General features: G+C 42.6%; 1 protein-coding gene across 3 annotated transcripts in view; it reads left to right on the top strand.

The window, feature by feature from the left end:
• Nucleotides 1-24,228, top strand: part of CKMT2 (creatine kinase, mitochondrial 2) — a 45,448-nt gene that overhangs the window by 17,451 nt on the left and 3,769 nt on the right. For 2 of the 3 annotated variants that reach the window (XM_067568673.1, XM_067568674.1), the window contains exons 2-7: nucleotides 8,820-8,992; nucleotides 10,179-10,377; nucleotides 12,220-12,315; nucleotides 14,039-14,260; nucleotides 20,088-20,173; nucleotides 22,553-22,676. In XM_067568673.1, the coding sequence (XP_067424774.1) occupies nucleotides 8,841-8,992; nucleotides 10,179-10,377; nucleotides 12,220-12,315; nucleotides 14,039-14,260; nucleotides 20,088-20,173; nucleotides 22,553-22,676 (879 nt within the window). In that variant the 5' untranslated portion in view covers nucleotides 8,820-8,840. The remainder of the gene's footprint in view (nucleotides 1-8,819; nucleotides 8,993-10,178; nucleotides 10,378-12,219; nucleotides 12,316-14,038; nucleotides 14,261-20,087; nucleotides 20,174-22,552; nucleotides 22,677-24,228) is intronic. The other variant, XM_067568675.1, reaches the window with a different exon arrangement.

Genomic DNA, 24,228 nt, shown 5'->3' with positions numbered 1-24,228 from the left:
GAAAAGGTGCAGAAAAAGGCAACTAAAATGATTAGGGGCATGGAAAAGTTTCCATATGTGGAGAGATTAATAAAACTGGGAGTTTTCAGCTTGGAAAAGAGATGTTTAAGGGGAATATGATAGAGGTCTATAAAATCATGACTTGTGAGGAGAAAGTAAGTGTTATTTACGCCTCATAACACAAAAATTAGGGGTCACCAAATGAAATTAATAGGCAGCAGGTTTAAAATGAACAAAAGGAAGTATTTCTTCACACAATGTACAGTCAACCTGTGGATATTGTGAAGACCAAGACTATAACGGGGGTTCAAAAAATAACTAGATAAGTTCATGGAGGATAGGTTCATCAATGGCTATTAGCCTGGATAGGCAGGGATTGCTGTTTCCCAGAGGCTGAGAATGGCTGACAGGATGAATCACTTGATGATTACCTATTCTATTCATTCCCTCTGAAGCACCTGGAATTGGCCACTGCTGGAAGACAGGATACTTGGCAGGATAGGGGGACCATTGGTCTGACCCAGGATGGCCGTTCTTATGTTCTTGTCCACATGTTTGTTGACCTGCTTAAAGAATTCTAATAGATTGGTGAGGCATAATTTCCCTTTACAAATAGTCATGTTGACTCTTCCTCAACAAATCGTGTTCATTCATATGTCTGATAAGTCTCTTCTTTTCAGTCAATTTGCCTGGTACTGAAGTTAGGCTTACCTGTAGGCTCTGGAGCCTTTTTTAAAAATTGGTGTCACATTAGCTATCCTCCAGTCATCTGGGCTAGAAGCTGATTTAAGCAATAGGTTACATATCACAGTTAGCAGGTCTGCATTTTCCTATTGGAGTTCCTTCAGAACTCATAGGTGCATACCGTCTGGTCCTGGTGACTTATTACTGTTTAATTTATCAGTTTGTTCCAAAACCTCCTCTATTGATGCCTCAGTCTGGGACAGTTCCTCAGAACTGTCACCCAAAAAGACTGGCTCGGGTGTGGCAATCTCCCTCACATTCTCCGCAGTGAAGACCAATGTAAAGAATTCATTTAACTTCTCCGCGATAGCCTTGTCTTCCATGAGTGGTCCTTTAGCAGCTTGAAAGTCCAGTGGCTCCACTGGTTGTTTGACAGGCTTCCTGCTTCTGAGGTACTTTTAAAAAGTTGCTATTAGTTTGTGTCTTTTGCTAGTTACTCTTTAAATTCTTTTTTGGCCTGCCTAATAATACTTTTACACTTGACTTGCCAGAGTTTATGCTCCTGTCTTGTTTCCTCACTAGGATTTGACAGGATGCCTTTCTGTCTCTAACCGCCTCATTTACTCTGTTTACCCATGGTGGCATTTTTTTGGTCTTTTTACTAATTTTTTTTTTTTTAAATTTGTGGCATATATTTACTTTGAGCCTCTATTATGGCATTTTAAAAAAGTTTCCATGCAGATAGTAGGCATTTCATGCTTCTGACTTTTCTTTTTAATTTCTATTTAACTAGCTTCCTTATTTTTGTGTTGTTCCCCTTCTTGAAGTTAAATGTTACTGTGGTGGGCTTCTTTGGTATTTTTTCACCTCCCCCCACAAGAATGTTAAATTTAATTACATTATGGGCACTAGTCCTGAGTGGTTCAGCTACAGAACACGTGATTGGTTTGCAGATACAAATCACAGCATATTAGCAATGTCATAGTACTGTGAATAGTGACCTTCTTATTGGAGTGTTGTGAATACTACATCTCTGGAAAGAGCTTCAAGGTGGAAAAATATACAATCAGTCAATCAATTGCTGCTAGTACAAAGCAGAGGACTTCTGTGTCACATTCTGTTAATATAAGGAATGGATGGAATGTGAAAACAGCGTCAACATCATGCATCCTTGCCAGCAGAAATCATGTGAGGTAGTTAAATATGATGGCCTGTCTAATGTCATTAACATTACCTGTTACTGGTGGAATATCCTGTAGCCAGCACAGACAATAATCTGGTTATTCTTGGTGGACTAAAATTATATTCTTGTGTCTCGTTCTGTTCTCTAGACATACAATGCACATCAGTCCTCCAGTCTGATCAAATGCATTGAATGTATCTGACCCTTGATGAAGTGACAACAAATACACAGAAGTCAGCAGCAACCTCAAAACTCTCAGTCCTAAGGCTGGGCAATGACTTCAGTGTGCTTTAAATGCCAGATCCAACACCCCTTGGAATCAGCGGAAATACTCCTATTGACTTCAGTGGACTTTGGATCAGGCTTGCAGTTTCTAGGACAGAGCTCTAGGAGTGAGCCATCTGCCAGCTCACCAGTGAAGGGACACTGATGATATCTGTAAAATAGTATATTAATAGTGCCCTCCCTCACAAGGCAGTTGTGAAAAATAAATTAATTGTTTATGATGTGTTTAGATTCAACAATCATAAGTTCCACAGAAAAGCCCATGAGGAAATTAATCTTTCCATATTCCGTGCAGAGTTTGGATGGTGTGCTGTAACTAAAGTATAGGATAGAAAGGAGTAGGAAAACACCTCTATATCATGAACCGTATATTTGATTATAATTTATGATAAAACATTCTACCATTGACTGGATTTTTTCCCCTTCCAATATGCATTAAGGACCAGTCCTGCAAAGCATACTCTTGCAAATTACCTCTTTGACTTCAGTGGGACCACTCTTGTGAATAAAAATCACTCATGTGAGTAAGGGTTGCAGGAACACTGAAAGAGCAATTGAAGGATTGTACACTGGGAAGGTTCATGATTAGATGACTGTCCGTCCACTCCTAACTTCATGTTTTCTTCCAGCCCTCTCAAGCCAGATCTGTCAGATCCCCACCAACTTTATGTCTTGGGGTGAAATCCTGTCCCCATGTAAGTCGGTGGGAGTTTTGCTAGGCCTGGTTTTCACCCTCCAACTTTCTCTGAGGCCCACAATCACAAACAAATCAAATCAAATCCATTAAAAATATTATTCAAGTGATTTCCCTCTTCTGAGTCCCCTAGCATATGCCATGTTCTCTGTCTGCCTTGTAGATGGCCAGCACTTTGGTGCTACTACTGTATCTTGTACAGCTCTGAGCACTTTGATGAGACGCAATTAGTAATAATAGACTCTGTGAGAGCTCCTAAAAAGTATTTTGAGATTAATTAAACCCTCTTAGGCCTGATTCTCATTTACACCTAGACTACGCTATACCATTCTTCCAGTGAAAGGGGACCTTGAAGTGGGCACAAAACAAGGTTACTTGTTACAAAGTTACCAGTAACTGTTGTTCTTTGAGAAGTGTTGCTCATGTCCATTCCACTATAGGTGAGTGCACGCCACCATGCATGGTTCCCAGAACTATTTTCCCCTTAGCAGACCCCATAAGGTCGGCTCTGGTGCCCCCTGGAGTCCCATGCACATGCCATGGTATATGAGGCACTGCCGGCCCTACGCCCCCCTCAGTCCCTTCTTTCTGCCAACTCCAGCAGCAGGGAAAGGGGGTGGGTTGTGGAATGGACATGAGCAACACATCTCAAAGAACATCAGTTACTTGTAAGTAACCTTGTTTTCTTCTTTGAGTGATTGCTCATGTCCATTCCACTATAGGTGACTAACAAGCAATACCCAGATGGGTAGGAGTTACCGGTGAGCTGCCCTCAGCAAGGCTCTGCCGAATCCCATGTTCTCTCTAGCCTGCTGGACGATGGCATAGTGGGACATGAAGGTATGCACCGACGACCAGGTGGTGGCTTTGCAGGAAGGCTGTAGACGAGGCGTGAGCTCTGGTTCAGTGTGCTGTGATGATTCCCGGAAGCGATACCCTCGCCTGCTCATAGCAGCACTTGATGCACAATGTAATCCACGAGGAGATGCACTGGGTGGAGACAGGTGAGCCTTTCATCCAGTCAGCCACTGCAACGAAGAGCTGCGTCGATTTCCGGAACGGCTTTGTACGCTTGATGTAGAAGGCCAGGGCTCATCTCATGTCCAGCAAATGCCATCTCCTCTCCTCCTCCGAACCGTGTGGTTTGGGAAAAAACACGGAGAGAAAAATATCTTGGTTACAATTAAATTGGGAAACCACCTTGGGCAGGAAGGCTGGGTGTGGCCTCAACTGCACCGTATCCTTATAGAATACTGTATAAGGGGGCTCTGAAGTCAAGGCCCTAATTTCGGAGACCTTCCTAGCTGAGGTAATGGCCACCAGGAAGGCTACCTTCCATGAAAGCATGAGCAGAGGGCATGAAGCCATGGGTTCAAAGGGGGGCCCCGTGAGTCTCAAGAGGACCAGGTTGAGATCCCAGGGAGGCATTGGGTCACAGATCTGTGGATACAGCCTCTCCACCCCCTTGAGGAACCTGACTGACATGGGATGGGAGAACAGGGATCTCCTCTCTAGCGGCTGATGGAAGACTGAAATGGCTGCCAAGCGAACCTTCAACGAGGCCAGTGCCAAACCCTGGAGCTTTAGCTGGAGCAGATACTCCAGGATTGCCTGCAGAGGTGAGAGGCCGGGTGGAATGCTCCGGGACTCCGCCCAGGAGGTAAACCATTTCCAGTTAGCCCAATACATGACCTGTGTAGAAGGTTTCCTGCTGCCCAGCAGGACATGTTGGACCTGCACCGAGCAGGCTCTCTCTTCCTCCATCAGCCACAGTCTCTCCAGGGCATGAGGTACAGGAAGTCCAGGTTTGGGTGCAACAGGTGACCATGGTCCTGGGAGAGTAGGTCATACCACCTTGAGAGCTCCATAGGCAGGGCGATCGAAAGGTCCAGCAGCATGCTGAACCAGTGCTGTCTCGGCTAGGCTGGAGCGATGAGTATGACGTCTGCCCTGTCTCTATTTTCAGTAGGACTTGGGCAGGAGTGGCATGGGCTGGAACACGTACATGAGGGTGTCTGTCCAGCTGATGAGGAACACGTCGGAAATCGATCTGGTCTTGAGACCCCCAGAGCAAGCAGAACCTCAGGCACTTCACGTTCCAGGCTGACGCGAATAGGTCTAGTTGGGGAACACCCCACTTTTGGAAGATCATAGTCATTACCTCCGGGTGCAGTGACCAGTCGTGGCGGGGAAGAAATGACCAGCTGAGGTGATCCACCTTGTCGTCTGAAGAGCTCTCGGTACCAGGACTTGCGGTGCCACTTGCCCCTTGGTGATCGAGACTGGCACTGCTCCAAACTCCACCGTGCCGAGCCTGACTCCGGTGACCGGGTTCTGTGTCAGGGACTGCGTGGTGCAGGGTCTTCGTATGGCGACTGGGTTCTACGCCACCTCGGTGCGGGCGAACCCCTCAGTGCCGAGTCCTCCGATGGTGACTGGGTTTCTGCGCCACTGTGGAGCAGGCAAACTCCTTGGTGCCGGGGATCTGGAGCAGGAGGTGTCTGAGCACCGCCTGGTGGACCTCGACCGGTGCTGCCTCTTGGCCTGCACTGCCTCTGGTGCCAGGGACCGACATCGGCATTGAGCGGGAGACTCTGCATCTTGAGCAAAGCAGGCCAGCTCGACGACGCCAACCTGGAGCGACTTCTGGGGGAGCATCCTCGCTCTACCCCCAGTGGTCATCTGGCAGGAGATCTTCCTCCCTGTACCAGGGATCTCCACTGCCCTTTGGGGGGACCCAACACGGGCTTGCCCCAGGATACCGGCCCCTTCTCCCTCGGTGGAGGGGCGGGCGGAGGTGGTGTAGGCAAAGCCAACAAGGCTCTTGCCACCTGAAAAGCCTCCGGTGTTGACAGCATCGGCAGGGGCACTCTCCCACTCCCAGGAGTCGGGGGAGGCTCCCTGCTCGGAGATGTAGGCACCAGAGAAGCCTCAATGGGCCATGGCTGGTGCATCTCTGCACTTGACCCTGCCCATACTAACGGCGCAGGGGAGTGTCCGCGCTCCATGCGCTGTCTCTTCTTCTTCGGCACCGGGGATGTTGCTTGGTGCCAAGTCGAGACCGGTGCCAGTGGTGCACTCTATACCGAGGTGATGCTCGGTGCTGAGATGGAGCAGGACGGCTTGGACGCCGGGCAGAGCACTGCCTCCATGAGCAGGGCTTTTAACCGGATCTCTCGGTCCTTCTGAGTCCACAGTTTAAAAGCCCTGCATATCTTACACTTGTCTTTCCTGTGCTCTTCCCCCAAGCACTTAAGGCACCGATTGTGGGGGTCACTGAGCGGGAAAGTCTTCCCACAGGAGGCACACGGCTTAAATCCAGGTGACCGGGGCATGGTCCGGCCGCTCTGAGTCCCTCAGGGACTTCTTATCTAACTACACTTAACAACTACTTAAAACTAACTAAAGTACTTCGAATAACAAAGAGTTCAAACAAAGGGAATAGTACTTGCAAAGAGCAAGGCTAGTTCCAGCAACCATCACGGGCAGAAAGAAGGAACTGAGGGGGCGTAGGGCTGGCAGTACCTCATATACCGCAGCATGCGCACGGGACTCCAGGGGGCACCAGAGCCGGCCCTACAGGGTCTGCTAAGGGGAAAAAAGTTCCGGGAACCGTGCACTGTGGCGTGCACTCACCTATAGTGGAAAGGACGTGAGCAATCACTTGAAGAAGAAATTATATTTGCACTCACTTTACGGCTCCTTTACTCTGTAAGATCAGTGAAAGTGCAAATGAGGATCAGGCTCCTTTTCTTGAAGATGTAAAAGACTTCATTTCTTGAAAGGCAGCAGACTCTGGAGGATATGGACCAAGTTTGACAGTCAGAAACGTCTGGGTTCCATGTGGTCCATAGTGTGGCCTGAGCAAGTCACTCTGTCTTTTTCCCCCCACTGGTAAAATGGAGCTAATAGCACCTACATATCTACCTCCAATGTGTACTGGGACTTTAGATCTTTGCAGCTCTTCGGAAAATATAAGTGCTAAGTATTATTATTGATGGTGACCCATCTTGTTAAAAATGCCTCAGCCTTTGGCCCAATATTGCACTCATTTATATTAATGGCAAAATGTTCCTTGACTTCAGTGGGAGTAGGAATGGCCAATTTATCTGGTAGAAATAACTTGTTCTTGCCAACAGACATTAATTCAATTCCTAGCTATTAAGAATTCTCTGGTAGCCAGTTATTTCCAAGTGTATTTAAATGGGGATATCAGGTGGGGAAGAAGCACAATTTTTACTATACTGTTTAAAAAATATCCTTATGCAGCAGTGAGAATTTGTTGTATAAACACAGAAATCTTGTGAGGTGTCTTAAGGAGGTTGGTATGAGGGATGTAATCTGTGAGCCATCTAAATAATTGGGATTCATCTTATCTTATGTTACCCACAGGTCTATTTTTACAAATCTCAAGGTAACTCACATGTTCACTGGATAAGAGAAATTTAAGTACCACTTACAAGTCTCCTTTATTTCTTTCAATTCCCTATGTGCCTCCATGAATAAATAATCTCTGTAAATAACTCTGTTTGGAGATCAAATGAGAGAGTGGTGATGGTTAGAAAAATTCCCAGTTGTAACCTTCATAGGATAAGAGACTTATCAGGTCACAGCTCACTGGTTACTACAGATTTATATTATAATTATTTATACAGTGCATCTAAGCATGTTAGGTACTTATAGCCCTTGAAGAGAATATGGCTGTCATGCAGAGTTATTTGCTATATGTCTTTAATTTCACTTCGCATGAACATATGGTGATTGAAGTCTATCAAAAGTTTCCTGTGCATCTATCACTAAAAGTAATGACAGAAGCCCCAGTCCTGGGCTCTGGCTCAGCTTTGCTGGGCTTAGTACATGTGGGGACAGGGAGATTTAGGCAATCTATGATTTCCTTTGATCCGTGTTTCAGTTAGAACGGCCTCAAGGGACTTACCAGCTGGCCAATTAAGACAGGTTTAAGGTTGTTTTATGCCACCAATGCAGTGAAAAGAAGTCCTAATGGGGCCCAGGAACAGGTTGGAAGATTTGGGGGGGCTTATTTGGCAGTGTTTAAATAAAACTATGAAGGATGCCTGTGGATTTTGTCAGATGAATGTTTCTCCTGGTCAAAAAACTTCTCTGACTGGTTGTAAATGATTTTGGGAGAACCAATTTTAACTCAATTGCTCCTGGCATCCTGGTTGTGTTTTGAAATCAGCATTACGGACCCAATGTGCAGGCCCTTATAGTACTTATTTGGGTAATTCTTATTTCCCTGAATAGTCCCATTGACTTCTATGAGAATATTTGTCTGAGTTAAGGAATTGCAGGGTCAGGCCTTAACAGGTTTTTCAGAGAGTAGGCACTTAATTTGGTGTGTCGCTAAAGTGCCTGTTACAGGCAGTGCCTGTCTTATATTTTGTATCATTCATCCATCACAAGAAACTATGAAGCACCATTCATGCAGTGTTACATAAATGATAATAAATAATACTTAATAATATTTCACACTGAATCAAAACATCCTAGATATTTCAGTCTTATTTTCTGTAACACATTATTTGCACTATTTTGTCTGCTGTGTCTAACTTTAACATTATAACTTTCCCATGTGTCATTGAACAGATATTTCTCTGTAACTATATTACTGCTATGAAGCAAACTAAAGAATTGAATTATGACCCTAAAAGTCTCAAAACACTTAATATGTATTAGAAGGTTGGGTTTAGAATGTTGTGTTCAATATTGCACTGAACCAAACCAATGGTTTTTCAAGTCTATCAAAGGTTTAGCTAGAGAAATAGAGTAAATGCTATTAATCCTTCCTCTAGGTACTACTGCAATACATATAAAAATAAGAAATAGCCTTATTTTAATGAATTACTGTGTGTTCCAGTTGTGAGAGTGAACGTTTGGCACGTTCAGTATATGGGGCTTTAAGTTCAACTAGTCATCAAGTATGGTTTCACATAGGGTTATTTTGCCTTCTAGAAGACTTAACATAGAAGAAGAATGACTAGCACATTTTCTCGTCTCCTGGCTGGCCGCAGAACTGCTGTACTCTTTGCAACGGTCAGTACGGGGGCCTTAACCACTGGATACCTACTGAATCATCAGAATGTGAGAGCAGGATCTCATGAAAGACAAAAACTCTTTCCTCCAAGGTAAGCACTTTGGGTCAAGCCTTCAGCTGAGCACCCAGCCCAAGTAGCTGCTGAAGCTCACTGAGAGACTAGAAGAGAAGGAATTGTCCCACAACAAAGCTGCAGAGCAGCTGCAGAAGTCACCATGGTCCAAATGTGGCACCTATGTGGGAAAGGAGGAGCTGAGGATGGGAGAATCCTTGGAGCGTGAAAATCCAAGAACAGGATCTCTCACTAGTAATCCTGGTTTTAGATAGATTCAAAATAGCATAAACAATAGCCTTCAAAACCAGGAAGTGTAGACATGGGTGAAAATATAAAAAAACAAAACAAAAAAACAAACCACACACACACACACAGATTGTCAAACTTCAAATAAAGTTCAATTTTGGTTCACCTTTCAGGCAAAAATTCAGATTGGTTATTAACTTATCAGTTATCTAATTCCTAGCAGCAACGGTTGGCTCAGCAAGCTATCAGTGTAGACTCTACCGAAGGGAAGCTTTTTTATATTTTTACAAATGATAAGGTGTTAGACATAGTAAATACATGTAAGAAATCTGACTGCTCTGACTGAAATATTCCCATGTCAGCTATAAACTGATTGACTGAGGATAGAAGCTAAATACAGCCCATGTATGAGTTGGTAGACTTCACTGGACTTGTACTAGCTTGAATTTGGCCTATTTGTGAAAATGACACTACAGGCCAGATTCTGATCCCTTATTAATAGTACCTATTCCACAAACAGGCCCACTGAAGTTGCTGAGATTCCAGTTAGAGCAAGGTGTTACTAAACCAGGGTAAAGATACCACAGTCTGGCCCATTTAAAAGCGTTACCAATGCTTTATCAAAGGACTTTGCAACATCTCCACTTCACATGCTACGAACTAAAGATTTCTTTACTGATGCATTATAATACTATACAGCTTTCTTTACATAATAAGGTAATTAAAATATAACTATACTATTACAGAACTGAATTACAGGATACATAACTAAAACTCACAACTATTGTGAAAGAGCTTGATGAATGTGCAGTAGGATGACACAACTTTAGTTTAAGAGAGGGAAACAAGTAGAACGAGTAAGCACTCTTTCTATCTGTCCCCTCTCCCTCTGATATGTTCATAACCTGGCAAAAAGAACCAAGAATTACTGCTTAATGTTACCATGTCAAATGCTTTTGTCTTTTTCACCCCTCAGTGCAGACTATCCTGATCTCCGCAAACATAACAATTGCATGGCTGAATGTCTCACACCAGCAATATATGCTAAACTGAGGGACAAGATGACTCTAAATGGTTATACCTTGGACCAATGTATCCAAACTGGTGTTGACAATCCTGGCCATCCTTTCATTAAAACTGTGGGCATGGTTGCTGGTGATGAAGAGTCTTATGAGGTGAAACATTTTTATTACACTGTATTGTTTAGCTTGTACATTATACTTCATGAGAGCTTGTTAGGAGAGCACAGATCCCTCATGAGAAGTGCACTTTTAAGGTAAATAGCACATCAGAGTGTGTATAAACCACAAACCATATGGGTAATACTGGTGTTTTCTCAGCAGGAAGTACAATGAACTGGAAACATCATTAAAAGAGCCATCTATAGTGTTATCAAGATTAATGAAGTGTGGGCTCAGAGGAAAAATATTTAATTTGCTTGTAATAGCTTCACTCCTTCCTGCTGTTAAATTTCGTTTGTGGCAGGACTGTGGAAACTTGTCACCAAATTCAAATGATGTGGAAATTATATTGTAAAAAACCAAACATGGTAGAAGTGAGACAAAATTGTCTTCTGAAATATGTAGGATGCTTGACAGCTAGACATTCGGGCTTTACCGGCATGACAAATACCAATAATAGATACATAGGATTAGGATAGATAGTTATTTTAATTCTGAAATAAGGTGTACAAGAACTGGCACGTTGTTATAATACCATTTCAGATATTTAAGACTATCGCCAATGGGTTCCTGTCTATATTACACTGAAATCTTTGTTATTCATTCTCTTTGTAGTAACAGCCAGCATCCCAAATGCTGGGCTGCTAAGGATGGGGTTATGAAACAGGTGACTGTTTCGTTGGGCTTGGAGCTGTCACTGAATCTTCTCCGTGGGAAGTGCATGTATTGTCCTCAGTGCTTAGTCATTAAAATGCATACACATCGTACCAAAAACTACACAATAATCATACTTCATTCCATCCAGCCAAACTAAAAAATACAACAGAGCTCTAATTCTCTACTGGGAGGGGGAAGAGAAAATATTCCAGCTGAAGTTAACCACCTTAGAACTCTGTGGTCAGATATTATCAGCCTTAAGGTTCTCAGGGAAAGGGTGGGAGCCAAGTCTATTTACCATTATTGCTCTCCTCTTTTCCCAACATTCCTGTACTAGTCCCTGGGTCCATCCCCTCCCTACATCCTTCCCCTTTCCCTCCCAGTTTAAACTGCTGATTTCACTCACCTACTCTTTTGACATAAGGTGAATGTTCTACCAAAGCACTACAGGTTAGAGAGGCAATGGAGTCCAATGGCTAGGTCACTGGATTGGACTGCGACTCAGGACACCTGGGTTCTATTCCTGGCTCTGCCACTGACCCGCTGTGCAAATCACTTCATGCCTCAGTTTCATGGTGCACCCTTTGTCTGACTTTCTTTAAATTGTAAGCTCTTTGAAGCAGGGATTGTCTCTTAGTGTGTGTGTACATGGCCTAGCACAATAAGACTCCAATCTTCACTGGAACCATTAAGTGCTATTGTAATACAAACAAATAATAATAATTGAGAGCTTGATTACACCAGTTTTAGACTAGCAGAATTCTGCTGACTTCAGGAGAGTTCTTATGTATTCTAGTTTAAGTGAAAGGAGAATCAGGCCCTGTGTATCCTCTGATGGTCTCTGGAGAGCTCTTTTGCTCCAAAACCTCAATCAGGCTATCAGAATCATGAGCATATGATTGAGATGTTATAGGAGAGTATAACACACACTGCAGAAAGATCAACCTTACTGGGAACTGAACCCAGAACCTCTGGAGCACAAAGCATGAGTATCTTCTAGGTGAGCTAAAAGATACCTTCTTGTTAGCACACCAGCTGTAGCAGACTCATCAGCCTCTCTGTGGTCCAGCCACTGAAATGGGACAGAGAGCCACACTGTGTAACCATGGATTACAAGAGGTAAGGAAAATGGTGTTAAAAAAAAACCAATGCTGGATTAATATACCTTTAATTCCACAGGTATTTGCTGAGCTTTTTGACCCAGTTATTAAACTGAGACACAATGGTTATGACCCATATGTAATGAAGCATCACACAGACCTGGATGCATCCAAGGTAGGATCCTTAATCCTTCAGCTTCCTATCATGAAATATTGTATTTCATAGCTCAAAAAAAATGTTCCCCTCTCCAAAGAAAATAAGCTTAGGGATAACAGAACTGTGATGTCACAATGACTGAACTTGTCAATGCTTTATTCCCCCTTCCCAAGCAACTTTTTATATACAGCATGGCACATCTAGAAAAGGACAAGACTAGGTTAAATGATGCCTGCTTCTGTCCCCTGTTCCTCTTATGCAAGGCCCTGTGTCTTAGGAGGCACATTAGATTTAAATTATGTGATCTTCCCTTTCCTTAATGTTCAGGCAGAACAATATTCCTTTTATTATTTATTTAGATCTTAAATTAAACATACTTTAGGCTGACCCCAAATTCTAAAATTTCAGTGTGCTAAAGTTTTTAGTACTGGCCACAGTAAATGCATTTTAGAACTGGAGGTATGGATGGTTGGGTGGGTGGGGGACAATTGTGGCTTTTGGCACCCAAAGAGTCCTGGGAGGTGGTTTCAAGTGCTTTGGTAACTAAGGCCTAGTCTACACTCGCGGCAAAAATTCAGCGTCAGTCAACAGGAGATAAACAAACTATGTAGAGTAGCTTGTGTATCTCCCATTGACTTTCTAAATTCTAATTAGCGTGGTGTTCTCATTATGCTGCACCAATGGGAAATGCCCTCCCGTTGACGCAGCATTAATCTTTTTACGGGGGTGGATTTATTGAGTCGACTTCTGAATCAATTGAGCAGGTCTCCACTTCTGCTCAATCAATCCTGAATGTGCCGCTGTGAGTGAAGACATACACTAAGAATCAGTCATGAGGATTTTGGTCAGGAGCTGGTATGTGTTTCTCTCTCCCTCCCCATTGGGTGCGGGCAAAGATGACTTTAAATGTCTTCCTGGAAGCATTGCTGCTGCTAGTTGGAGCCTGGGCTTGCTGCTATTATTTCTCCTCCATAAATTGCAAAAAGAACTGTTGACCTGAACTCTGCTGTTTTTTCTGCGATTCCACCAGTCATTTTGGGACCTTTTCCATTTTTCTCCCTCTGTGCTGACAGCATTCAGTCCCACCCTGACCACACATATAAGCAAGTAGCATTCCCACCCTGTTCCTAACAGGAGGCTGCCCGGTGCCGATTCCCTCTATTCTGTTGTATATAGATTTTTATACTGCGCTTACCACTGAAGTGTCTGACTGACCCCAATCTAGCAAAGCACGATGGGACTACTCATGTACTTATATGTTTTGCTACATCAGGATCAGAGTATTCAGCACTTTGCAGGATGGAGCCCAGAGCACACCCACACATTAAATATGATCTAAATTTACCCACTTCCCAGGGTTTCCTTTATTGTTAACTTAGTTAACAACAAATATAAGCATCATCTTGGGCTTGGCTGCTTCAAAGAAACTTCTGCTCCTGTCCCTAGTTCTCTGCCTTTCAGGGAGCTACTGAAATAATTGTATATGTCTGGGTTGAAGTGAAGAGGATCCATATGGTCTGTCTGGCACAGTAAAACAGCAAAAACACTCTGGATCTCCATGCAAAGTGCTAGAACCTAACACCCTTATGCACCTGCTTATTTCATTTCTGAGTACCCAAGATTAATTGCGATCATTTGACTGAAGAGACCATATAAAGGGACATCCATTAAGGAAAAATGCAAATTAAATTACTATATGAAAAATGGGGCACTATGTGTAGATTTTCATTTATTTTGTTAGATCACCCAAGGTCAGTTTGATGAGCACTATGTCTTATCATCACGTGTACGTACTGGTCGCAGTATCCGGGGTCTCAGCCTTCCCCCTGCCTGCTCCAGGGCAGAGAGAAGAGAAGTAGAAAATGTTGCAGTCACTGCTCTGGCTGGGCTGAAAGGAGACCTTGCTGGAAAGTATTATAGCCTGACCAATATGTCTGACAAGGATCAACAGCAGCTTATTGATGTAAGTACAGACTACCGTCTGGAGATTTAGAAGATTTTCATTAATGTAATTCATTTAATCACATTTATTTTTATTCCTGTCTTACTCTCTCATGCATACTTTCCTGCTTAGGTCATGATACTTAATTATAACAGTATCCCTGTAGCTAATGGTCAGTAAGAATTTCTATTATAAACTCCATTTATTTTGGCTAAAATATTGCCTTGGGCTGTAATTGTGCACGTGGGGGTTGTATGCCAGGAGTGAATTTTTGTGCCAAATTAAAAATATATAAATATGGCTAGTCACCACCTTGGTCAATTGGTAGATGAAAATTGGGACCTTGCAGGTCAGTTTCCTGTTTGGAGCAGAAATCAGTCACACAGAATCAGTATTTTCTTAGAGCAATTTGCTTATTTACAAAATGTCCACCAGTCTTGTTTTCCTGAACTGTGACAGGAACAAACTGCACTCTGGCAACATAAGCCCCAATCCTGCAATGACTAACATGAGATTAAGGATTTGCAGGGTCAGGTCCACAGCAATGGTTTTTAGTGTGACAAGGACAAATCACAAAGTTTTTGGTCACGAATTTTTGTCATACTAACGTGTTGCTGTAGTCAGGTGATTTGAGAGATAAAGGTTTGCAAGTACATTACTGGCGTAAGAGACAATAACAATGTATTGGGTAAACTATCTTGAAAATCCATAATTGGGATTTATATAATGAATTTTAAATATTATTACAATCCACAAGATATTCAATAATATTTTAAAGTCCTTAAATACGCATTTTACAAGCCAAAAAGAATGATTATGTCCTATCAGCTGTATTTAAAGAATATTAGTCCATAATAATAACCAAAAAATTATATTAAAGTAACGTAACTACCATTAATGCTGCAATTAGATATCACATTCAGATTCCCTCCAAAAAACCTGTTAAATCAGCACAAAACTGAAAGGAGTTTATTTCATAGAACCATAGAAATGTAGGACTGGAAGGGTCCTCAAGAGGTTATCTAGTCTATCTCCCTGTGCAGAGGAAGGGTTAAGTATACCTAGACCATCCCCAAGAGGTGTTTGTAGAACCATTCTTAAAAACTTCCAATAACAGGGATTCCACAACCTCCCTAGGTAATTGTTCCAGTGCTCCACTGTACAGTTAGAAAGTTTTTGCTAATATCCACCTAAATGGATGCTGCAAGCTAAGCTGATTTCTTGTCCTATCTTTGATAGACAAGGAGTACAACTGATTACTGTCCTATTTATAACAACCTTTACATATTTGAAGACTTTTATCTTGTTCCCCTTCAGCCTTTGGTTCTATACACTAAATATTCCCAATTCTTTCAGTCTTTCCTCAGAGGGCATGTTTTCCAAATCCTTTAACATTTTTGTTGCTATCCTCTGGACTCTCTTCAATCTGTCCATATCTTTGAGTGTCACCACATCACCCAAAACTGGAAACAGTATTCCAGCTGAGGTCTCACCAGTGCTGAATAGAGAGGAACAATTACTTTCTGTGTTTTATATTTGACACCCTAGTTAATACATCCCAGAATTACATTTGCCTTTTTTACAACAGCCAGTTATTCCCCACTTTATAGCTGTGCATTTGATTTTGCCTTCCTCAGTGTATTTAACGAAAGTGCTCTGTTTTGTTACATGTCTTTGGCAAGATGTTTATTAACAGGGCTTTAACCATGATTGCCTACTGTAGGTTTTATTTGGTTGCCTATTCTCACTAATTTAAGGTGTTGCTCCCCAGAAGAAAACAGGAATGTGGAGAACACAACAGTTCCTGCCCGGCTTCCCAGACTGACTTCCCTGGGAGCAGAATTGCACCCTTTCTTTATTTAAACTTTAACTCAAACTACAAACCCAGGGCATTTAAAGGTCAAACCCCAAACTACAGCTGAAATTCATTCCATTGTGTATTCTTCTTCCACTTCGCCAGGGTCTTGATCCAGAAAGGTGCTGTTGGCCTCCTGCAAAATGCTGAGCATCCTCCACTCCCACTGAGGTTAATTAGAGTTGAGGGAACATACTGTCTCACAGGAGGCATTCAGCACTTTGCAGGACTGGGTCCTAGCACGTCAAGCGTGGCTATGTTTTTGCCACCCCACAGTTTAGACTACATTTGGTATGTGTAGGGCGTTGGGCTGTCCCTCCCTTTCACTCTGGGAGGGAGGCCACACCCCTTTGCTATGGTGCTTCTGTGGGGATAAAAGCTCACGGGGAGGGGGGAGGAATTAGCATTCATAGGCTCTGGCCCTCAGGCAGGGACAGAGCTGACAAGCAGTCTGTGGTCTCTGGCCCCCTCAGGCTGGGGAACAGCCAGCCATCCGTTTAGAGGGTTGGGCCTTGTGGCAGGGCAGAGCCCGCAAGCAGTCTAGGGGATTCAGGCCTCAGGGTGGCCCAGAGCCTGCAATCACGCCTCCTGGCCTATGATTAAGTAGCTGCCACACCTGGGGTGGAGTCAGCAGCAGGGGAGGGAAATTGGGGACCCGGGCTCATGCTACTCCACCAGGTACCAGCCCAGGCCCTAGCAGTGGCAGAGGGTTTTATCACTGGGTCAGCAGAGTCCCAGCTGAAGCACACTGACATAGCAATCAGGCCACAGTACAACCGGACTATTGTCTGGTTTCCCTGGGCTACTTCCTACATTCTGTAGGGCACCTGGACCTCGGGGTTGTTGTCTGTCTCCATAGAGTAGATAGTAAGTGGTAACCCCAACAGCTCCTCAGCATCCCAGGCAGCAGGCAGCTCCTCAGGGGCCCAAGTGGCAGGCAACTCCTCAGGGTTGCAGCAGTCGGGCTCTGGCACCAATAGCAGGGGAGAAATGTCCTTCTCCTCCAGCATTTCCAGCCCAAGTGAGCTAGAGGTCCCGTCTTTTATATTTCCCCTTCCTGTCCCACCCTTCTACTTCCGGCAGGAGGTGGGCATGGGTGTCCTGGCTCCGCCACCAGGAGGCGGGCATGGGTTTTTACCTGTCTGTCTCTGAAGGAGACCATGCCCCCTCGTTAAGTGCTGTGCTGTAACTCCCCTGTGCAGACACTGCAGATGTGAACGAAAAATTCCTATTTGCATTAATGCAATGTCCACACAGGGGTTACAGCACTCTGCACTACTATTCACTACGGGACAGTGTAGACGATCCCTAAGAGAATACTGTTCAGCAGCTCACTTGGAAAGGATCAGTTCTTCTGCAAGCTCAAGCATATAAAGGAATGAGATAGTAAAGAAAAGAATTTCATCCATAACTGATTCATGCTAGTTCCATCTTTCTGCTGCTACCTATAGGAGAAACCAGTACTGAGTTCAGGTTGCACTAGGAGAGAGAAAGGGAAAACACAACAGGAATAGAGGTGGAGAGTTCTTCTGATCTAATGGAAATTCAGTTTCATCATTCATGTAGTATGTATGATCAAGATATGACTCTACTAAGGCCATGAATGTAGTAAGGCCCTGCTTTGTAATGTAAATAGATGGATTCCTGCACCTTCTTGGGTTTACTTTGAGTTCAATGAGGATCCATGCTGGCACCAGCGGGGGTCCAACAGGTATAGAGGTCTGCCCACACACATTATATTGCTGGATTGGGGCCTAAAATCCTAAATGGAGAAAAAAGTAAAGCTTATTACGCTGTCTACATTGTCTTATTTATACTCCCTCCCCACCCTGCATCAGACCCCAGATAAGTCATTTAAAAATAAAAATTTGACACAGTGGTACCTGAGCCTATGAGAGCTAAATAAACCCCCTTATTCATAACTTTCCAGCACAAATGTGAAAAATCAAATGCTTATTTTCTGGGGGGTAAAATAGGAGGAAAACACAGTTCAGTGAGAAGAATCAGTTGAACGAGTTTAGGTCTTTCAGAATGGTACATCACAAACTGTGCTGCCTAGCACTACAGGTGTTCGTGTAGAAATAGAAACTCCAATTGAGAAAAAGAATGAATCAGCAGTACCAAAAGGTCAAGCCACACACTATTTTAATTTCTCTCATGCTTTCCTACTCAAAAAAACCCTGCTAAAACAATATGCTTGAGATATCTTATTTGTAGGGTTGGCACTAGACATTTTGCGACCCTTAGGCCCCACTCTGAACACTCTCTGTACAGCTGTACATTGCGGTTTTCAGTAATGTACATTAACTTGGTGCTGGTTAGGCCTCAGCTGGACTACTGTGTCAATTTTGGTCACTAATGTATTGAAAGGATGTGGAGAAACTGGAAGGGATCCAGAGGTGAGTGACAAAGATGATCAAAGGGATGGAATGCAAGCCATCAGAGCAAAGGCTGAAGGAACTTGGTATGTTTAGTTTGGAAAAGAGGAGATTAACGGGAGGACATGATAGCAATCTTCAAATACTTGAAAGCCTGCCATAAAAAAGATGGAGAAAAGTTGTTCTCTCTTGCCACAGATGGCAGGACAAGGGGCAATGGGTTCAAACTACAGCATAGCAGATTTAGATGAAATCTCAGGAAAAACTTCTGAACTGTAAGACCAATAGGACAATGAAACAGACTTCCACGGAGAGGTTGTGGAAGCTTCTTCACTGGAGGTTTTCAAAAGGAGGCTGGATAGCCATGTGTCTTGGATGGTTTAGATACAACAAATCTTGCATTTTGGCAGGGACTTGTGGTCCCTTTTAACCCTATGATTCTAACTCCCTGTGGGATGTCTTCCCCATTTTTTGTGGTGGTAGCCACATGGCATTCCAAGGAGACTGACCTCACGACATATTAAGCAGTAGGGGCTGTTGTCTGGCTTGTTGGAAAAGGTGTGTCCCCCCAGCTACGGACTGACTTTCTGTTGTAGCTGCAGACCAGATCAGCGTGGGGATGCAGAGCCATCCTCCCCACCAGATGACTGGAAGAGAGGGGGGACTATATAGGTCCATGCTGGTGCAAGAAAAGCCCTCTTTTACCTGGACCAGGCGGAGCAGCACCCCCCTTCCCACCCATGGGAGTTGTGAAATACCAGTTTTTGTCAGGATCTGCTGCAGGCATTGCACTAATTTCTCCTTTTTCATAGGGCTGGGAAGGAATTTTTCCCTCACAGCCAGATTGGCCAGGGCAAAGTGGCCTTGGCCACCTTTTTCACCTTTCCCATGGTGGGTTTGGGGATGCTTAGTTGGATGAACATGAAATGGGAGTTAGGCTATGATGTCACAACTCATTATGTAAACATGGGGGAGATGTCCAGTGCAGGTATTCCATAGGGAAGGGATACGGTGATCAAATAAACTGGATTGACAAAGATTTAATGGAGGTATTATTTAAACGAGAGAAAATAGAGAGGGTTCAGGGCTCCTCTGACTGGTACCGCAGAGAGCCAATCCCCTGCCCCATAATACCCACCTTAACCTTCATTTGGCGAGGTCCCAGCAGCGGATTGGCTGGGGACCAGGATGAGTAAAGGGGCGGGCTGACAGAAGCCCTTGGGCATATGTTGAAATGATTATGGAGTTACCTGCACTGTGCACCTTTATCTGCTGGGTACTCCCAGTCATTTAAGAATAATGTTGCTGCCTAATTAAACAAATCCAGTGTCTCCTGTCCTTCCTGCGTAGCTGGACAATTCTCCTTTATCATGCCTAGCCAAAAATTAGCAGCAGTGAGAACTAGTAGCCACCAAGCCTCCATCCCCGAAAACACACCTGAGTGAATGCTTTCAATCTGCAACCAAGGAATTTCCGCTTTATGCAACTTATTTGTATATCTGTGACCTTTTTGGAAGTGTTAAATGTACAGAATAGCATTATTTCTCTGAATTCAGTTGCTTCTCTCTCTGTCTCTCTCTCTCTCTTTCAAACACACATACATTTTGGCCTCCAGGACCATTTCCTCTTTGATAAGCCGGTATCCCCTTTGCTAACATGTGCTGGGATGGCACGTGACTGGCCTGATGCCAGAGGAATTTGGTATGGCATTTGAAGTGTGGATTTTTGTATCATGTGCAAGTCATTTTATTACAGGTCTCTCCTTGCTTTTCCTAACACCGCAGCTGCCATTCTCCAACACTGACTGCATGCTGAGCTAATTTTTAAAAATTGTTTCTTTATTAATTTTTTAAGGAAATATAGAAATAAATAAACAATAAAATGAGCAAGCCTTTCCATTAATGCAACAATTATTATCAGCAACAACACAAGGGAATATAAATAAGACTATTGCTTTAGGCTTTTAGCTTCTGTTTTCTTTTTTATAAATACAATAATAATAATAAATAATTATAAATAATTATATAATATGATCATTATAATTATAATAAAATAATAATAAATAAATTTGGTACAAGAAAGAGCCAGCAAATGACCATAAAATCAGTGGATCCAAGTTATAAATGTAATCTAAAAAGCATAAATGAGCTACCTCAAATCACAGGTATGGGACACCAACATTCAATGTCTTTTCCTCCCATTTTATTGCTGATGTAATGGTATTTTTTACATCAGAGCTGTGGTTAAAGAATTCTTTCACACGTTCAGACTAAACTGAAGGAGCGTTAAATTTCCATTTTTTTAGCATTACATGTTTTGCTATTTAATGAACACATCAATACCCAGCATTTCTTGGAATGTATTGGAAGATGTAATTCATAGACTTTTAATATGACACAGATCTTTGTGTGGAAAAACCTTTGCATATATTACTCCATTCTGAGCATTTTTGTAAATTGTGGCAAGAAAAAATTATGTGGGACAGAATAGATTGTTTGACAGCATCTCCAGCATTTACTGTGAATAGCTAAACAAGCTTTCTGTAGATACCATGGTGCCTGACCCAAAGCCCACCTGAAGTCTATAGGAATCTTTGATTTCAATGCACTTTGGATCAGGCTCTGAGGCCAGAATAAAATCTTAAACAGATTTTACTAGAATAATCATAACGGTAAAAAATGGGTGCCTAGATTTTATGAACTGAACAGAACATGTAAATAAAGCATGTAGCCCCAGTGCATCACCTGACTAAAGCAGATCTGTGTTTGTACATTTTGCATGTGAAATATACTTTGCTGTAACTGGAAAATGATTATATGAGCCAGAATTTTAAAACTTGGTTTCTCTTTATGCATCACAATTTGTAGATACAAATAACTGTGGGGAAAATTATGTTAGGATAATTTAGCCTAAGGATGAAATCCTGACTCCATTCAAGTCAATGGCAAAACTCTCATTGACTTCAATAGGGCCAGGATTTCAGCTTATGGGTGGGGAACTGAGTTAGGTCAACACTAACCCCTTTTGAAAATCCTATCCTAAATGCCAGATTGTGACTGCAAACCAGGTACTTGGACATCTAAATAACTCTAATTTCACCCACAAATAACTGCCCAAACATGTTTGCACCTGCAGTTGTTTGCATCAGCAAATTTCAAATACAAAAAAGGAGGCCCCAGTAAAGCCAGGCTGAAAGTCAGGCCTTCTCTGAACTTTAAATCCTAGACCTACTGTGCTTTTCTCCTGATATATTATTCATACTATTTGTATGAACAAGTCTCAACCTATTGGTCACAATTTATCTGATTCAGGAAGACTAATCCAAAGGCAAAGAAAGTGGAGAAATGCAAACAAAAGTGATCCCAGTCCCTACTTGTCACTTTAAATGCCTGGCTGTGACTGATCAATTTGAAGCAAAAGTGGATACCTTGCCTCTAGGCACTTTATCTTGAAAGACAAGTCAGCATCTTTAATTAATGTACTGTCTTGAAGCAACACTTAGCTGCCTTCTCCCAACACATAATTTGATTTATGTGCCAGTCCTGTTCTACCAAGTGATACAAAAGGAATGAGGATTTGATTTAGAAGAGAATACAGTTAAACAGGGTCAGGTTGCCAGGCCCCAGGCAGCATGTAAATATCAGATTTTCTCACTTCAGAATGTGCTAATATCAGCAAATAACTTCCCCAATGATTAAAGATGTAGAACTCTCCTTCTCCAGTTCCTTGTTCCCCTAGCTGTATGTGCTTCCTGACATGTTATTGTTAGACGGCAAAGTGTACTTTCTAGTACAGCATCAGTACAACACCAATGTAATCAACAAAGCATACTGTTGTCATTCTGACCTAAGGAACCTTAAGGATTATGTTGGATAGGGGAACAAAATTGAGAAAGGCCTCAATAGCTCTTATTCTTACCCCCGACAACGTCATATTATCTTGCAGCACTTGTACCATGCATAATCATGAAAGATTAGGAGCTAGGAAGGGAAGGAATTGAAATTAAACTGAGAATGATGAGAATTATTTCTGAAGGCTTATCCCATTCTTTAAAGTCACCAATTTTTTTCTCTCAACTAGGCATAACCATGACAAAACATTTCTCATCTGGATTAATGAAGAGGACCATACCAGAGTGATTTCCATGGAAAAAAGTGGCAATATGAAAAGGGTGTTTGAAAGATTTTGCCATGGTTTAAAAGAGGTAACAACTCAGCCAGTTTGAGTTTTAATTTTATTATTCCTGTTTATTAGCAATTAGAGCGATGGCACCACTCCTTGATATATTAATACTGAATTCTCCTTTCCACTAGAAATCATTATTTTTAATGCCAAAATGAAAAAAAAAAAATCAATCCAAACTATACCCCACTTGAAAAGCAATGGTAACAAGGAAGTAAAGACATATTGTGGTCATATTGTTAGCCAAAATTTAGAACAAACAAACCCCAACATTGCCAGAAGTTTTACAAACTCTAAAATCAACAGAAGTTTTTCTGACTCCTTTTCCAATTTCAATGGCAACAGTTATTTATAAACAAATACACATTGCCTTACAGTGTTTTTCACCCAGTCTGCAGCACTGAGAACCTGAAAATGAAATTTACTGTTAGAAAAGTGAAACTGATCTCATTCATTTGATGAGAAAAAATGTATAAAGGAAAACAAACAGCCAAAACAGTGAAAAATGGATTGGAGTTTTAAAAGGCTTTCAAATTCTGACATAAGGAATGAACTACAAATCAAAACCTGTGATTTTTAGGTCAGCAAAGTCTTTTTAAATACAAAAGTTACAACTTTAGGCTCTGGGTTTGGAATTCATTTGTCTCTTTGAGATTTTTATTTCAACTTTATAAAAAACATATAAATATGAAGAAAAAAATCCAAGTTAAAATGCTGTGAAGGTTATACATATACTACATCCAGATGAGCTAGGCAATCCAGCTAAGTCTGTAGGCCAGAGCTGGTCCCTGATGTAACTATTGGGCTGCTCTGACAGTGAGCAAGGGCCGTCAAAGCTGCCTTAACTGAGCAGCTGAGGATTCCAACCTGCCTCTTTGTGGGGGGCATAAAGTGTATGCTAGGGACATGGCCAATGGGAGGGGATGTTTCAGAACATTGCTGCACTCCAGCTGATCCATAGATGGTATAACTTCCCCTTAGAGGCTATTACCAATTCGTGTACTGGGGACTGGCTTGATACCTAGATGCTATGGGATCAAGGCAACACAAAAATGGCTTATAGATGCCTTTATGCCCCTCCTCCTCTCTAGAACTGTGTGGTCCCCAGTATCTGGTCCATATCCTTTTCAGAGGCACCCCCAGCACTGTACAATGATAAACAAGGAGGTAGTGCAATGCATTGTTTAGAGACACAGACAAGGAGTCATGGCTCCTGGATTCTATTCCCAGCTCTGCCGTTGACTCTGTGACTATAACTCCTAGAACCAGCAGATATTAAACCCCGTCATTTGACACAGGCATGAATCTTTTGTAACTCTGAGACATGGCATATGACTTAAGCCAGGAAATAAAAACTTTACCGGCAGTGCTGGTGTTATTACAGACTCCCTATGTGACCTTGGAAAAGTCATTTAACCTCTCTATACTTCAGTTAACTCATCTGCAAAACAGGGATACTTAAATACCTTCCAGGGGTTTGGGGAACCTTAACTAATTAATGGGCCTGATTCTCCTTTCACATCAGATCTACGCCGAAACTGCATAGAATTCAACGGAGTTACTCCCAATTTGCG

This window comes from Emydura macquarii, unplaced genomic scaffold (genome assembly GCF_026122565.2).
Source record: "Emydura macquarii macquarii isolate MOO-44397 ecotype Brisbane River unplaced genomic scaffold, CSIRO-AGI_Emac_v2 contig_2897, whole genome shotgun sequence".
In the NCBI taxonomy this organism is placed as follows: Eukaryota; Metazoa; Chordata; order Testudines; family Chelidae; genus Emydura; species Emydura macquarii.
The sequence above is the reverse complement of the archived record's forward strand: the minus strand, read 5'-3'. Positions and strand labels throughout refer to the sequence as shown.